The sequence below is a fragment of the Podarcis pityusensis genome (assembly GCF_964106645.2).
Source record: "Podarcis pityusensis genome assembly, chromosome: 2".
Lineage (NCBI taxonomy): Eukaryota > Metazoa > Chordata > Lepidosauria > Squamata > Lacertidae > Podarcis > Podarcis pityusensis.
Genome location: NC_138029.1, coordinates 54,753,873 through 54,769,108, shown reverse-complemented (window position 1 = coordinate 54,769,108; position 15,236 = coordinate 54,753,873). Strand labels below are relative to the sequence as shown.

Genomic DNA, 15,236 nt, shown 5'->3' with positions numbered 1-15,236 from the left:
CATCAACTCAGAGGTGAGAGGTGGAAGGGCAGTTGGGTTACAGGGAGCCTCCAAAGATCGTAAGAAGCAGCACTTCCTCGGCGGAGGAGGGAAGCCACGCCTCCGGTGGGGAAGGGGTGCAGGGCTCGGAGGATGCAATGGAGAGCCACAGCACCGAGCATGAACAAAGCGGGGGGAGGCAGGTCCCCCTCTGCCCACGCCCTCTTTGCACAGTCGGTTTACGCACAGAGAGGGGAGGCGTAGGATGGGGGTCAAAAGACTACTCTGCTGGGGAAAGTTTAAGGACCACCCACTCCCAGATTCTGCTAGCGACTGAGCAGACATGGAATTGAGTTGATCTGCATTGTGAACGTTTTGGACAGATAATAAAGCCTTGAAAAGACCAATGGGGAGTCTTGCCTGTTTGCTCTCGAGCAACCACGCTGGCACACATAACAGGTTACAAAATTCTTTGTTCTCTCTCTCTGACCATGTGAAACCTACCAGGAAGGAAGTCTAAGCTGGATGCTCCAAGCTTAGACTGCATGGCTTAAGCAAACCATATTGTGTTTCTATACAAATAATTTAGAAACATTTACCATTTTGGAACCTAAGTTATATTGCCTGTCTTTTCTTGCTGCTGTATGGAAAAGAACATGAATCAGACCTTTCAAGAGTTTGTAAGTAAAGCATTTTTAACTTACCAAACGTGTGATCTCTTTCTATGCTACTTTGGAAGCAACTTAGAAGGGGATATTTTAAAGGTCTAACAGCCTATATTTCCACACATTGCTGTGCTGCAGGCTTTGTGATATTAATTCTCTGTTGGAGCTCTCTCACCAAAGAGTACTTGTCCCAAAACTGGATCTTTTTTTCTTTTTTTTAAGAATAATTTTTTATTAACCGACCAATCACATCAAATCAAACCAAATTACATAAATTCCAAATTACACAGCCGAATTTTAAATTTTTGTTGGGGGTACCCATATTTCAAGTTCCGAAGGGATCCAATCAACTTCTTGCTTCTTATTGCTGTTTTAATGTCCACATAATCTAACCTTATGATGTTCACAGTACTATCCAGTCCTTTCTTATTATTTTTCCACATCTCTTGTTGTTATTTTCATATATTTTTCCTTTCTCTTTGTGACCTCTGATAGTCTCCGCAAGCTGGTTAGAACAGTTTGTAATCCTGCGTGGATATTATTTTTTTTATCCAGTAGCCATATCCAGACGTTTTCCATATAACATCACTTCCATACATCAAAACAGTCTTAGCGTCATTAATCTTCACCAATCTGCCTCCTTTCTCAAAACCTCTGAGGAGATTCACTAGGAATGCAGTCTGAAAACAAATCCGTTCTTCCTCCCGGCTGTAAATCCTTTGGCAAGATGGCGACTCCGAATTAATTGCTGCGCCATTCCCAAAAGCTCTTATTGCTTCTTGGTCTCCATAAAGCATACTTTTGGTTAAAGTTTATCTCCACACAGACCTTAATCATCCTGCTTGGGTCAGTTCAACCGACGGTTCTAATGAGGAGGGGTTCTTGTAAATCACATAGAAGGAAAGTAAAAAAGGTTCCCCCCCCCCATTCAGCCCCATTGTCAACATACCCCGCCTTTGGTGTATCTTCGTCGTAAAATATTCCTGTTTCTCCAGCCCATCGTCTTCTTTCACAGAAGTCACTTAAATTAGCAGACTTCACTCCCCTTCTTCACTTGAAATATGTGCATTTGCTTCTTTTGTAATTAATTATTCCAAATTGCTGCAACTAGTGCGCGATCAGAGACAACGTCCAGGAGAGCCGATGTCCACACGGGGGCATTCTGCCTAGGGCCCTCACCCCCTTCTTTTGAATTAGGGGGTGATTTATGGGCACAGCAGGCAAGGGCAGTGTTCCCCATTTCCTTGGGGCAACAAGGGAGGCTGCCTACTCCCATAACAGCCTCTTAATTACCCCGTGTGGGTCGGAGAGATGGTATTGTCGGCCATCTTCCAATGCGCCCCCTAGTGGCCCCCGTCCCAAAACTGGATCTTAGGCATCTGGGGAATTTTTTATTTTATTTTACCATGTCTAGTATATTTTTCCTTTTCAATCAAATATACCGTAAAACAAATTAAGACCAACAGATGGAAGTGTCTCAGTGTCTCTCTCATGGAAACACAAAAGTGGAAAAACTTGATCTGACACATGAATGCATTATTTATTTAACAATATAACCAAATTTGTCATTGCAAGGGGAAGAGGAAGAAGCATCATGAGCCAATCACCTCTGAAGGTTTTCAAACAAGGGCATCTTCAAATGGAGGAGGAGGAGATGTGTGCATTTCGTAGACCTGGAATGCAGGTCTCCTCTTCATTTCCCGGGCCATTTGACAGACTGCAAAAGGCCAGCAACAATGAACTGCCATCCAGTCTTCACACAGGGTTCCCTGCAGGGGGGAAGAGGAAGAGAACCTTTCCACACAAGGATGACTGAGAAACCATTTTTCCATGTCACTAAGCACTGGTCTCATTAGGCTCTCTGTACACTACCTCATCACCCTGATTCCAACCCTTTTTTAAAAGAGAGAGACAGAAATCATGAGTTTCTTCCACACTAAACAATATCATACATCATCTGTTTACTCCATTTATACATAAAATCCAGATCCAGATGTTGGCAACCCATTACATTCCTCTGTGACAATTAAAAACTACAACATTAAACTGCAGAGCCCTCCTTTCAGTGGGGACTAGCAAAGTGCTGTTGAGGCTTCCCAGAGCTACTGGCCTTTTCATTTTCCAGCTTGACACCTGCTTCCCAGCTCCTGACATTTCAACTAGTTGCAGCCTCTTCACTTGAGAAGCAATGGGGATACCGATATCAGCCAGTCATTAGCCACATTCTATTCCCTGTGAGGCAAAAATGTTTGTTCATTCATCTCTCTTTTTTATGGTTATAACTATGTGATCTTCCCACACAATAATGTTTTGTCTGATCATGTGCCTTTCCCATCCCAGCTTTTCTTTTCTCTTTTACCATGGGATCAAGGCTTTCCGCACATTTTCCAGCACTGAAATGAATATCACACCTGCATTTTTAAAGGTAGTAAACAAGCCATTTCCCTATTTCCCCACACCCTGGCAGCACAGGTGTCTGAACTGCATGGTGCTACCCCTGCCCCACAACCAGACACTGTTGACTATAAAAACAACAACCCTGCAGCACAATTCTGTGTGTGTCTAATTCAGCGCTAAATCCCACTGTGATCAGTGGGGTTTATGCTCAGCCAGAAAACTACAGCCCTTGGTCTCACAGAACAGACAAACACTGATAGTGTTGCTCCTTTTCAGTGACAGAAAAGTTGAGCTGGTTCTCCCCACCCAGCCTAATGCAGGACAGATTGGTAAGTTAGATTTCCAGCCTTGTGCTGCTGGAGAAAAAAGTGTGAGAGAATGTATCTTCTAAACCACAGAAAACATATTGCTGAGGGTGGTGTCGCATAGTATATATCAGGCTTCCTCAACCTCGGCCCTTCAGATGTTTTTGGCCTACAACTCCCATGATCCCTAGCTAGCAGGACCAGTGGTCAGGGATGAAGGGAATTGTAGTCTCAAAATATCTGGAGGGCCGAGGTTGAGGAGGCCTGGTATATATACGCCAGGGGGTTGCCAAACCGGGAATGTCTGCTGATTTGGTTGCCATTTGCTGATTACTGGCTGATGGCTAAAGGGGGAAGTGGTTGTGCAGAATCAATGCCATGCCCACATCTACCTAGGAGACATGTTCTGTTCCACACTGCTTTTCTCTCACCACCACAACCCCAATTTCCTGAAATGTACATGGATGGGAAAGAAAAAGAAGAAGAGGAGTTTGGATTTGATATGCCGCCTTATAACTACCCGAAGGAGTCTCAAAGCAGCTAGCATTCTCCTTTCCCTTCCTCCCCCACAACAAACACTCTGTGAGGTGAGTGAGGCTGAGAGACTTCAGAGAAGTGTGACTAGCCCAAGGTCACCCAGCAGCTGCATGTGGAGGAGCGGGGATGTGAACCCGGTTCCCCAGATTACCAGTCTACCGCTCTTAACCACTACACCACACTGGCTCTCATTTTGATGGAGATATTTTCCTGTGAAAATATGCACAGTGACCTTATCAAGTCCATGGCACAATATGGTGGGTGCTGGTGGTTCTACCTCATTCCCTGGGGTGCAACCTTCTGTTTGCCACATACTCGTTGTTCAGGAGCGCAATGGTGCAGCTCCAGGGTCATTTTTCTTTCAGTGGAGATGTGCTGCTCCTTCATGCAGCGCATGTTGCGCCTACGTTCCACTACTTCACATGCACTCAGTCCTGGCACTCCAGCCTTTAGCCCAGCCTAAGATACACTGCCAAGGAAACGCTCCTGTTTCATTGGGTAGATAGCCTTTTCTGAACTTCCAAGTTTATTTCGCCAAAGAGTAGAGAATTTCCACTACAGACACATCCTAACTAAAGTATCCCACAAACATCCCAGAACTGATGTACTTTCAACCTCACAATGCACTCAGTGGAGGCAAATGGAGGCCTGCCCCACCAGCATCAGTCTGCTCTCAGCTAGCCCCCACCTGACGGCCATCTTGTCAGGGGCTCTGCCTGACAGTGGCTCTGGCTCCACCTACCCTCCCTATCTTCTGCCCCACCATCCAACGGGGCCCAGTCACCACAGAATGCACTCCCACAAAATGTTAAATTAATATGACAACGTTTGCCTTTTGCTTATCAGGATAAAAGCTATGTGAGAAAATACACTACGTTTCCTTGATTCCTTCTGGCATCTTTTCCCTTCCTTCTTCCTGAATATGGGGCAAATGTATATTTCGCCCTCAAAGGGATATTTTAAAATGTGCCGTGCAATTTTGAAGCTACAGCAAAGAAAAACAGAGCTGCTCTTTCCCATTACTTTTAAAATATGGGTATTGGCTTGGCATGCCATTATAAACATAAGCACTGCCTTTTCCTTAAGAAAAAAAGGCTATTCCAAAGGTTTAATGCATTTGCTTGGCTTTAAGGAGGCACCACACCAGCAGAATAAGAGATATTTGCCCCATAAAGAGTGGAACAGTGGTGGTTTTGGAAAGGCGAGGGATGCATACTATGAGGCACAGAGATTTTATGCTGAACTTTTCACCCTCAAAAATATTTCAAGTCATTCATTAGTAAACTAAAGATCCCCCTGCCATGCCAACAGATTTGAAACTACAGCTATGGCCTCCAACAGCGGGGAGAGGGCGAAGTGTTGATGCCCAGATTTGGCTTTCCTTCAGATTGTGAAAGGCCATAGCTCAGTGGTAGAGCATCTGCCTTGCAAGCAGAAGGTCCCAGGTTCAATTCCTGGCATTTCCAGGTAGAGCAGGGAGAAACCTTTGCCTGGAACCCTGGAAAACCACTGCCAGTCAGTGCAGACAGACTGAGCTAGATGGACCAATGGTCTGATCCAGTATAAAACAGTTTCCTGTGCTCCTAGATATTTCTTAGCCTACTTTCAAGTCTAGAACCTTGCCAAGGTGCAATGGCATTGCATCCTTTACTGGCACCCGGGTACACACACACACACATGGCAAGGCCAGGGTCTGGGAGCAGAAGATGAACAAAACCTGTTGCACCAGCTGAACCCTCACTGCTGCTGGGCAGGCATGGGGCACGGAGGGTTCATGCTGTGCCGCCTACCCACACAGCGGGGAGCCTGGTCAACCAACGTCGCCCTTGGTGGGTGCTTCCCCCCAACACTGGCCAGGGGGCCTGGGTGCAGCAGCAAGGCCAGGCTGGGCTCTAGGGGCCAGAGCAGTGGTGAAGCTGCATGCTCCAACACTGGGAGTGGAGAGCAGGCAAAGGCGTGGCTGGCACGTGTCCCAGGTGCGTGGCACGCCGCCCACAGGAGCGTGGTGCCCGGCACAGTGGGGGGGTGCGACACATGTCCAGGGGGCAGCTGCGATGATACCCCCCTCCCCGATGGTGCCGGGGTCGGTGCGCTCCCCCACCCCCCCTTTCTTCCACCAGTGGCCCAGAGACCCTGAGTGGCAGGCAGGGCAGGGATCCCTGCATGGGTGTGCCTGGTTTCTGCCCCCACAAAACCATGTGCCTGGGGCTATGGCCCTCCGTCCCTCCCCATGCTATGCCCCTTCCAAGGTGACTTACAATTGTGCATACCTACATATATTTGTGTGTGAACATTCTTATGAACAAACACAAGTTCGTTCGTAATAATTGTTAAAACCAGGAGCACAGGAAGTTGCCTTATATGTTTGGTCCATCTAGCTCAGTATTGTCAACACCGGGTGGCAGCAACTTTCAAGGGTTTCAGGTAGGGGGCATTCCCAGCCCAACCTGGAGATGGCAGGGATTGAACTGGGGACCTTTTTCATGTATGTGCTCTACCACAGGATCCATGGCCCTTTCCACAGTTATAATAAAGCAACCAGTTTAAAAGAAGCCAGCTACAGGAAAATACAGGTCGGCACACAACAAAGCCCAGAAATCTGAGGTAAAACCAACAAGAACCCAAGAGTGGCAAATGTAGCAATACTTTTCAGTGAATATCCAGAGAAAAACATTTCAGAGATGTCTTAAAGGCCATGACTGTTGGAATCAGATACACACGCGCGCGCACACACACACACAGGGAATTCCACGGGGTAGGAAACACACCACTCCTACACTGTGCAATGTGGGAGCTGGACAGAACACTTACATGGACTTACACGTATTTTGTGACTCTCCCTGGTGCCGACTCTCAAGGCCAAGGTGGAACCCAGAAGCAGAGGGAAACAAAAGCACTCCCCGAATCGGCTTGCAATACTGCATTCCAGACATAAGCTGCACAGTGAACCACACACACCTGTCATTAAGCACAACCACAGGAAGGATGTGATCACATGACAAAAACTGTATGTGTACATTGTATGCTCATACTATGAAGTTAGAAGGGACCCACATGTCACTATGTCCAAATTCCTTGTCTACCGTAGGGTGGAATCCTCCATACACTGCTGTTGTTGTTGACATCTGCCCAGGGCTTTTATTCAGCTGGAACTCACTGGAACTCAGTTCCAGCACCTCTCAGGGGGGCACCATTGCCATTATAAGAGAACAAGGGAGGTGTAAATTGTTAGTTTCAACACCTCTTTTTCTAGAAAAATAGCACTGCATCTGCCTCAAGTGACAATGGAGTGCACCTCTGGGAAGTCAAACTGCTGTGTTTGCAGCACCAAAGTGACCTCCCCAGGGCACATGTCTGGGCAATGTGTATGGAGGTCATAGGCTGCCCAGACCCCCCCCCCTCCCAGCCTCGCTGATATGGTCCAAAGGCAAGCAGAGCAATACGTTAGGCACCTGCTTGACTGCAGGAGTTGCCAGAATGAGCCAACCATCTTAGCAACTCCACTCCAGATTTGTGTAGTTATTACTCCTTAGCCATTTCTTCTCTTAGAAGGGCTACCTTCCCAGGTTGACAAAACCCATCTGCCCCTTATTTCCCTCTACAGCACATGCAGAGACCACCTTCTTGACTATTGGACCCACTATTAGTCTTGTCTGCTCAATCTGCCCGTCTCCACACGCAGGGGAAGTCCCTAACTCACTGAGGGTTTGAGACCCATCGGCTACCCTCACCTAGTTTAGTCAGCTAGTCAAAGCCATTTCCCAGGGTGTGGCCGCTGTCACATGCTGATAGCTCCTAGGAGCCACAGGTGACAGCTGAGTGCAGTGTGTCCCCCGCCATTAATCTATGGATAACCCACATGATTTGTACTCCACAAGCAGACTAAAGACAGATATAAGATGCACTATGCCAAAGATGATTACAAAGGAGGCCACCTTTGCATTCAGCTCTGTTCTATCTGATGTCTAGAACTGAACGAAGCCAAACCCATTAAAAGTCAGTTTCACAACAATATTTTTGGAGCCAGGATTGTACTTCACTGGAAGCAATCATTCCCCGGAGTTGCAGACGGTTGTTAAGGAAACCTTAATGTGACCTTCTCAATCCCTCAGAAGTATAGTAGTGAAAATCAGGTTTAATATTAATACAACAATATCTTGACAAGAGAGCAAGCAACCTGCTTTCTGATGGGTAGTTTGTTATAAAACACAGTAGATGAGGATACAGGCAGACCTGGGTCAAGGATCCAAGGACAGCCCTTTACTCTTTTTTCCTCCAATATCATCTCAACTCCATTAGCTCAACAGCAACTTTTATGGGATGAAGCTCTTCAATCACCAGTCTTGAAGTAAGTCTATTAAAAAGAACCTCATCTCTCCCGTGCACACCTGGGATACAACTTTGAAAGAAGCAATTGAAACTCTTACAGACTCTTTTGTCGCTGCAGACATCAAACAGGCCAGTAGACCAGTTGCCTCCAGTACGCACGATGGTTGTGATGGTGGTTGTGACACCACTAGCGCGAGTTGGTTGTGTTGTCACAGGCCCTCTTGAGTTTTTGTTCCTGATTTTTGAAATAAAGAATAAGATAGATGTATAATATATACACAAATAGCAGGGACCCTGGGGTTTAGCAGCAAGGTAGCTCATAAACCTCGCCATCTTTAGTCTGAAGGAGGCAGGAGAAAAGAGATTCCTTTTTTAGTGCTACCCATTTGCTTTGTTTTATAGCAATCATCCCCTTTTGCGAATTCAATTTCTCCCTGTTTGTGTCAATACTGTTTCCCACCCTCCGCTCACTACAAAAAACAAAAATAAACAAATAAAAATGCCTGATTGTCAGTGCCCTTTAGTCTCTAGTGAAGAAAGAAATCACCCGTGATCAAAGCACTTGAAGGACAAATATACAAACTAGGTACATTTTTCTGTATTCACCTGCCTAATGGTAATTTTCCTTTTCCATGCTAAAAAAACCAACAGCCAACTGTTCAGAGCACAGATCTAGCAATACAGTGAATGCGCTAAATGATTTATAGTTTTAAAAGGTAGGGGAATGTGAATTGCCCGTGTGGATTTTCTTTCAAAGTTGCATTTTTACCCTTCCCAGCTTATTGGCATCATTCTCTGTCTTTCAAGAAATTCGTTTTAACTAGGATTGAGGACTTAATGGTATTTTGAAAGATGTGTGTGTGACTTCTCTACTGGGCTTTGTTCTGTTGCTCAGTTTTGCCTCCAAAGAAGGGCCTATGCATCAGAGAAGGGGGGTGATGCTGACCCAATGGGGCATACCCAGCAGGCCTTTGTAGTTTTGGAGGATTTTTTTTTGTCCTAGACAGTAGTCCTCCATGTTACACAATCAATCTATTCTGAAACTTAGGCATGTATAAAAAGCAATTTGTGATATGTCACATAGATTTGCTGTTAAAATTGACTTATTACTGTGACGCATCCTGGGAATTTACTTGAATGGTACGATTAATGTATGCATATATTCCATTCTATATTCCTGAAAGATTGGGGAGTTGGACAGGAGAGGGTGCATGGGCCTGCCATAATGATTGCAGATGTTCTTCAATTGTTGCTCTAACTGGAATCTTCCATTAGGGAAACAACAGAGAAATGGCTCAAGAAGCGTAGATGATAGCTGAAAATGGTGACTCCTCTTTAATCTTTACTGCAGTCAGAGTGAGGGGACAAGGTAACTAGAAAACAGCAGAAGCAGAGAGCAGAGGGAGCCACCAAATTGGCGCATTTTTAAAAATGGGTGCATTCTTCAACATGTCATTGACACAATAATAGTGCATTGGTGATGGATTTTTACAGGACTGGCCACACATCATTTCAGTTTTGTTCTCCCCAATGTTATAGCATTATTACCACCTGGAGGAGCACCATAGTGTAACAAAAGCAGGGCAAAAATTAAACTGGAACATTTGTGGTATAGAATTGTGGTACAGGATTTCAGCAGACAGCTACGGGGCAAGCACGGATTGGAAATGACGCAGCATGTTCACCCTGAAACCGCTGCAGGCGCAAACAGTATGGAAAGTGGGGTCACATATACCTACCCCAATACTGTCATGAACACAAATCATCACAAATGCACAATATAAATTCTGACAAGGCCCTGAAAAATTGCATTCCCACAGATTGCGTTACCAGTATCTGGAGTTGGAGAGGCAAATGTTTTCCCCTCTCTCTGTGTGTTCCTGCTCAGTGGCTGCCATTAACCTAATGAAATGAAGGCTCCTAGTGCAGAAAACTGCTCCCCACCCAAGATACTGGGGTCAGTAAAGACTACCCCTGAAGCTGCAAACTTTTCCTTCCCAGTAAAATCACCAAAAGCATTTTAAAAAAAATCTGAGTCACCCAAATTCTTTTGTGAGTGGACCATGGAGGTGCAGAAACTTCAAGGAGGTTAATAAAAATTGAGATTGAACTCCTCTGGCATTCCTGCAAAATGATCTCTCTCACTTTCTAGTTTCTTCCCCCTGAATTGTCTTTTCTGGCACTTTTGTACAACTGCAGGATCTCTGTAAATCACAATGGTTAAACTGACACTCCAGTGCCCTGCAGGGACTATTTCCCCCACCCTCCCACCACAGCAGAAGAACATAGTCGTCCCAAAGTAGCACTAAATCAAGGTAGCTGCCTCATGTGCCAATACCAATAGTTTTCAGTCTTAAACTATAACACTCTGGAGGGAAGTCCTGTACACAGACCTTGGTGTTTTTGAACATTAACTTTGTGCAAAACACTGCAGCCTGATAACGACTTGACTTATATCCTGGCCATCTGTGAAAAAATGTGTATGCACTAAGATAAGCAGAGGAATCTACTGGACAGGGACTTTTAAAGGGTAGCTGGAAAAGTTACAGAGGGCCATATGATGCCACAACAGGTATGCATATGTGGCATGATACATATTACTATCAGCATCCACACAGTCGTCTCAAGGTGACATACCATTAAAAACATCAAAAAATACATTTTTAAAAATGCATTTAAAACACTACAAAATAGACACCCATGGTCAAGTTCCATTTATCCAGTTAGGAAAGCCTGCCAGAACAAAAATGTTTTCAGTTGTTTCCTGAAAGCGCAGACAGCAGGTGCATTCCATATTTTGACAAGAATGCTATTCCACAGAGCAGGGGCAACTACACTGAAGACCCTGCTCACAGTTACTGCAGAGGGAGCTTCTGGGGTCTTTGCAACTTGCAAGAGAAATTCTCCTGCAAACCACCATGATCTACTGGGTATACAGCACTGGCACATATTCCCAGTGCTCAAAAACCTGCACTGGTTGCCCGTATACTTTGGAACTCCCTTCCAATTGAGGTCAGACAACCCCCCTCCCTGTCGAACTTCCAGCACTGACTGAAAACTTCTTTATTCCAGCAGGCATTTTCACTGAAGCCTGGTTTTATGGTTTTCACCAGTTATAATTGGGCAACAATTTTTTACTTTTTGAATGTTGTCTAGATTTCTACAACTGATTTAGGGTATTTTTGCACTGCTGAATCAGGAAATGGCATCCGTTTCTCTCCATCAGGTCAGGTTTACTGTAAACTGAATGGTGGGCATTGATAAAGGTAAGTACACGTAAATTGCATGTTGTTTCACCATTTTTCAAACTTCAGGACTTGAACTTCCGTTTCTTGGAACTCCTGGAATGCTCAGAGGCAGGGAGGTCCCTCTTCAGAGTCCAACAGTAGTCAACCATCATGACTGCGTCCCAGCGACCCTGATACCTGGTCTCCATCTCTTTCATGTCCTGATGGAATCTCTCCCCCTGCTCGTCACTCGTTGAACCCAGGTTCTCAGGAAACCGGTCCATATGTGAAAATATGTAGTGCATCTTGACGCTCATGTTGCAGCCCAGGTTTCTGAAAGCAGTCAGCATGTTGTTGACAAGTTCTGCGTAGTTTCTGGCCTTATTGTTGCGAAGAAAGTTCTTCACTACCAGAACAAATGCCTTCCACGCTTCCAGTTCCACTTCGTTCACTGAGTTTCCGAACTCTGGATCTCTGATGAGCTGACGGATCTGAGGACTGTCAAAGATGCCAGCTTTCAACTTCTCCATGGTCAATCCTGGAAAAGCCTGGCACAAGTAAGTGAAGCAGTCACCATCCTTGTCCAGAGCCTTGGTGAACTGCTTGATTAAGCCGAGCTTGATGTGCAGCAGTGGGAAGAGTATTCTGTCTCTGTCCACCAGAGGGTCATTGATGATGTTCCTTTTTTTGCAAGGCACCAATTCCTCCCGCACAGGCCAGTCCTTCTTCGTGTAATGCTGAGCACGGTCCCTACTATCCCACATGCACAGAAAACATGGGTACTTGGTGAAGCCAGACTGTTGTCCCAACAAAAAGTTCACCATCTTCAGGTCAACACAAATAAACCACTTATGCTGATCATAACCAATTTTCTCCAGCACATACTTCACCGCTTCATAGTTCTCCTTCAGTGTACTCGAGTGAGCCAGGGGTATAGAGGCAAGCTGGTTGCCGTTGTGTAGCAGAACACATTTCAGTGATCACTTGCTGCTGTCAATGAACAGTCTCCAATCTTTGGGTTCGTATTGTGGCACTCCAAGCTTGAGCAGAAGCTGCACAATATCTGCACAGTACACCAAGTCCTTCTCTTCCGAGAAAAAACGGAGGTACTCTTGATGCCTGTTGCGGAAGAAGCTGATGTGAGCACTGTCAGAGAGGAGGTTTTTTTCCTTCAATCTGGATGCCAACAGTTCGTCAGAGTCCTTTGACAAGCTGAGGTCGCGAACTAGATCATTCAACTCCTTCTGGGAAAATGGATGTGGAGCATCATCTTCAAGAACCACTTCTTCTTCTTCATGTCCTTCAACATCAATCCCTTTTCGACATAATCACCCCGAACTATCGGACATGAATACTTCTTGTCATTAAAATAATCATTTCCAATCAAAACAATTATTCGACATGGCATTTTACCCCCACCAACTTCTTCTAAAATGCTCCACACAAGCGTACATGTGAACAAAAACATAAAAAATGACATGTGGCCATAGCTCAAAAACTTGACCTGATTGAGCAAAACCAATGTGATTTTTGGATTCGGCGCATCAGATTCGTCCTAAATCAACTGAAAAAAAGGAGACAACAAATTTGTTGTTGACCAGTGATCTCTTCTGTCTTTTATCTCTAGTTATAGAAATTGTTTAAATGAAGGGTGAATACAAGAGAAAAGGCAGTCTCTCAAATAATAAAGTTTTTGTCAGAAACCAAGGATTAGCCATTTTCATATTTTTAAGGAAATGTAGCCCTTTCAGACATTGATAGCCCACATAGGGAATGTAAACATGAGAAAAATGCACCACCACTGACTGACCTTGCATGTATCAGCCACTGAGCATTTCACCTCTGAACATCCAACATTGTACAAGGTCTGAATGGGAATTAAAGGTAAAGGGACCCCTGACTGTTAAGTCCAGTCACGGATGACTCTGGGATTGCTCATCTCGCTCTATAGGCTGAGGAGCCAGCGTTTCTCCACAGATAGCTTCCAGGTCATGTGGCCAGCATGACTAAACCTCTTCTGGCGAACCAGAGCAGCACACGGAAGTGCTGTTTACCTTCCCGCCAGAGCGGTACCTATTTATCTACTTGCCCTTTCGAACTGCTAGGTTGGCAGGAGCAGGGACCGAGCAATGGGAGCTCACCCCGGCGTGGGGATTTGAACCGCTGACCTTATGATCGGCAAGCCCTAGGCCCCGTGGTTTAGACCACAGTGCCATCCATGTCCCTTGAATGGGATTATAAGTGATTAAATTTATCAGGGTTCTCGATTTAAATCTGTTTGACATCAAGGCTCTCGATTCCATGAAGGCTTCTAAGGGCATTCAGCTGAATGTGCTCAACATGTGAATGTTGGAAGCTGTCATGGGCCAGGAGTCAGCTTCACCTGCTGAACAACAGCCTGAAGGGGGAGAAGGCGGAGTGACTCCACCTGCAACTGATCAGCATTCAAGGACACAGAGGAGAAAGCACTGATGAGAACCAGCTGGATCCAGCCTTCTTAAGCAGAGCTTCCAGCAGTGGTCAGATGCTGTAAACAGCACATGTAGTTCCTGGTCCTATCTTGCTGCTTCCTGTTCATCTTTACCCTTGATCCGTGAACCTGTGGATTGCAGTCCACCTGACCCTAGGACTGGACTGGACTTTGGATGCTGACTCTGCCTCCAGGCAAGTACACCTCAGAGACTCTTCTGATTGACTGGCCTCCCACTCCACTGAGCTCTACACGTTGTTGCTCAGCAACAAGACTATGGCAAGGATGGAGTATGCAGGGACCAGGCAAGTGTGGCACCTCTACTTGTGCTCACATTCCTTGTTCAGGCATAGCTTGTCTAGTGTAAAGATGGATATCCTTTGGTCCTCCACATCTTCTTGGGATGCAACTCACAGCAGCTTCAGCCAGCGTGGTCAACAGTCAGATGACTGGAGCTGTAGTTGCGGAAGGGCCACAGGTTCCCCCTCTTTGGTTTTGTCCTTGAGGAGAAATGGTTGGAGAGGAAGGGGTTGCTTGTGTATTGCAGATGTTAAAAGGACAAGAGAACCAGGGTGATGCAGGTTCAAATCCACACTCTGCCATGAAGCTCACTGGGGCCATTTGCTCCCTTTTAGGACTAACTTACCTTAGAGGACAACTGTGAATCTAATGCAATGGTGGTGGGAGAATTTTGATGAAGGGTGGCTTGAAATTTACCAAATAATCCATTAGGAACCTGACAATATGTGACATAACCTAGCATTAATTTGCTTTATATGCTTTGTGTAAATTAGCCTAATTTTTTTTATACAGAATTAAGCATTTTTTAAATTTAAGTTTTGTTTTGAAAAAGCTTTGATTTGTGTTAAAGCTTTGATTTCACAAATAAGAAAAAGCATTTCCATAATATTATACCAACAGTTTCAATGTATTTATCTTAAGAACTGCTCGAGCTCAGCAGTAGAGAGGATAGAAAGGAACAGCATAAATGGTTTTAGCCCAAACCAGAACGTTGCTCCGTCTAGTTCAGAATTGTCTACTACACTGGCTGGCAGCAGTTAAACCAGCTGTGACCATCTCAAATGCAGGCCCAACCGTGCTTCCCAAACAAATAAATAGCTAATTTATTTCTTACGGCATCATATGCAAGGAGCCATTCCAGCTGTCAGATGCTGGCAAACGAAGAGCCAGTGAGGAGGGCAAAATCTCAGACAATGGGGTTTTCTCAGCTGTAGTAAAGCAGTAGCCTACAAGCTTGTCCATTGGAAATAAGGAAGTAGGCAAAAGATCCAGCTTTGACTGAACAGTGAAACGGGAGTTTCTAGAA

General features: G+C 45.3%; 1 protein-coding gene across 2 annotated transcripts; it reads right to left on the bottom strand.

The window, feature by feature from the left end:
• Positions 1-2,165: 2,165 nt before the first annotated feature.
• Positions 2,166-15,219, bottom strand: PLAC8L1 (PLAC8 like 1). Of its 2 annotated transcripts, none has more exons than XM_080996062.1 (4): positions 15,045-15,219; positions 8,272-8,447; positions 6,705-6,841; positions 2,166-2,413 (listed from the first exon to the last, which is right to left on the bottom strand). In XM_080996062.1, the coding sequence occupies exons 1-4, from the start codon at positions 15,170-15,172 to the stop codon at positions 2,264-2,266; spliced, it is 591 nt and encodes a 196-aa protein (XP_080852188.1). In that variant the 5' UTR covers positions 15,173-15,219; the 3' UTR covers positions 2,166-2,263. The 2 variants fall into 2 exon arrangements, with proteins under 2 accessions (XP_080852188.1, XP_080852189.1); XM_080996063.1 differs by having other exon boundaries at positions 8,311-8,447.
• Positions 15,220-15,236: the final 17 nt, after the last annotated feature.

Excerpts from the sequence above, each read along its gene's own strand:
- PLAC8L1 (XM_080996062.1), bottom strand. The coding sequence starts at position 15,172 with ATGGACAAGCTTGTAGGCTACTGCTTTACTACAGCTGAGAAAACCCCA. Across the intron at positions 8,448-15,044 it reads GGCTCCTTGCATATGATGCC|GAACAAAAACTCAAGAGGGC; the intron begins GTAAGAAATAAA and ends TTCAAAAATCAG. Across the intron at positions 6,842-8,271 it reads CTTTCAAAGTTGTATCCCAG|GTGTGTGTGGTTCACTGTGC; the intron begins GTGTGCACGGGA and ends GCTTAATGACAG.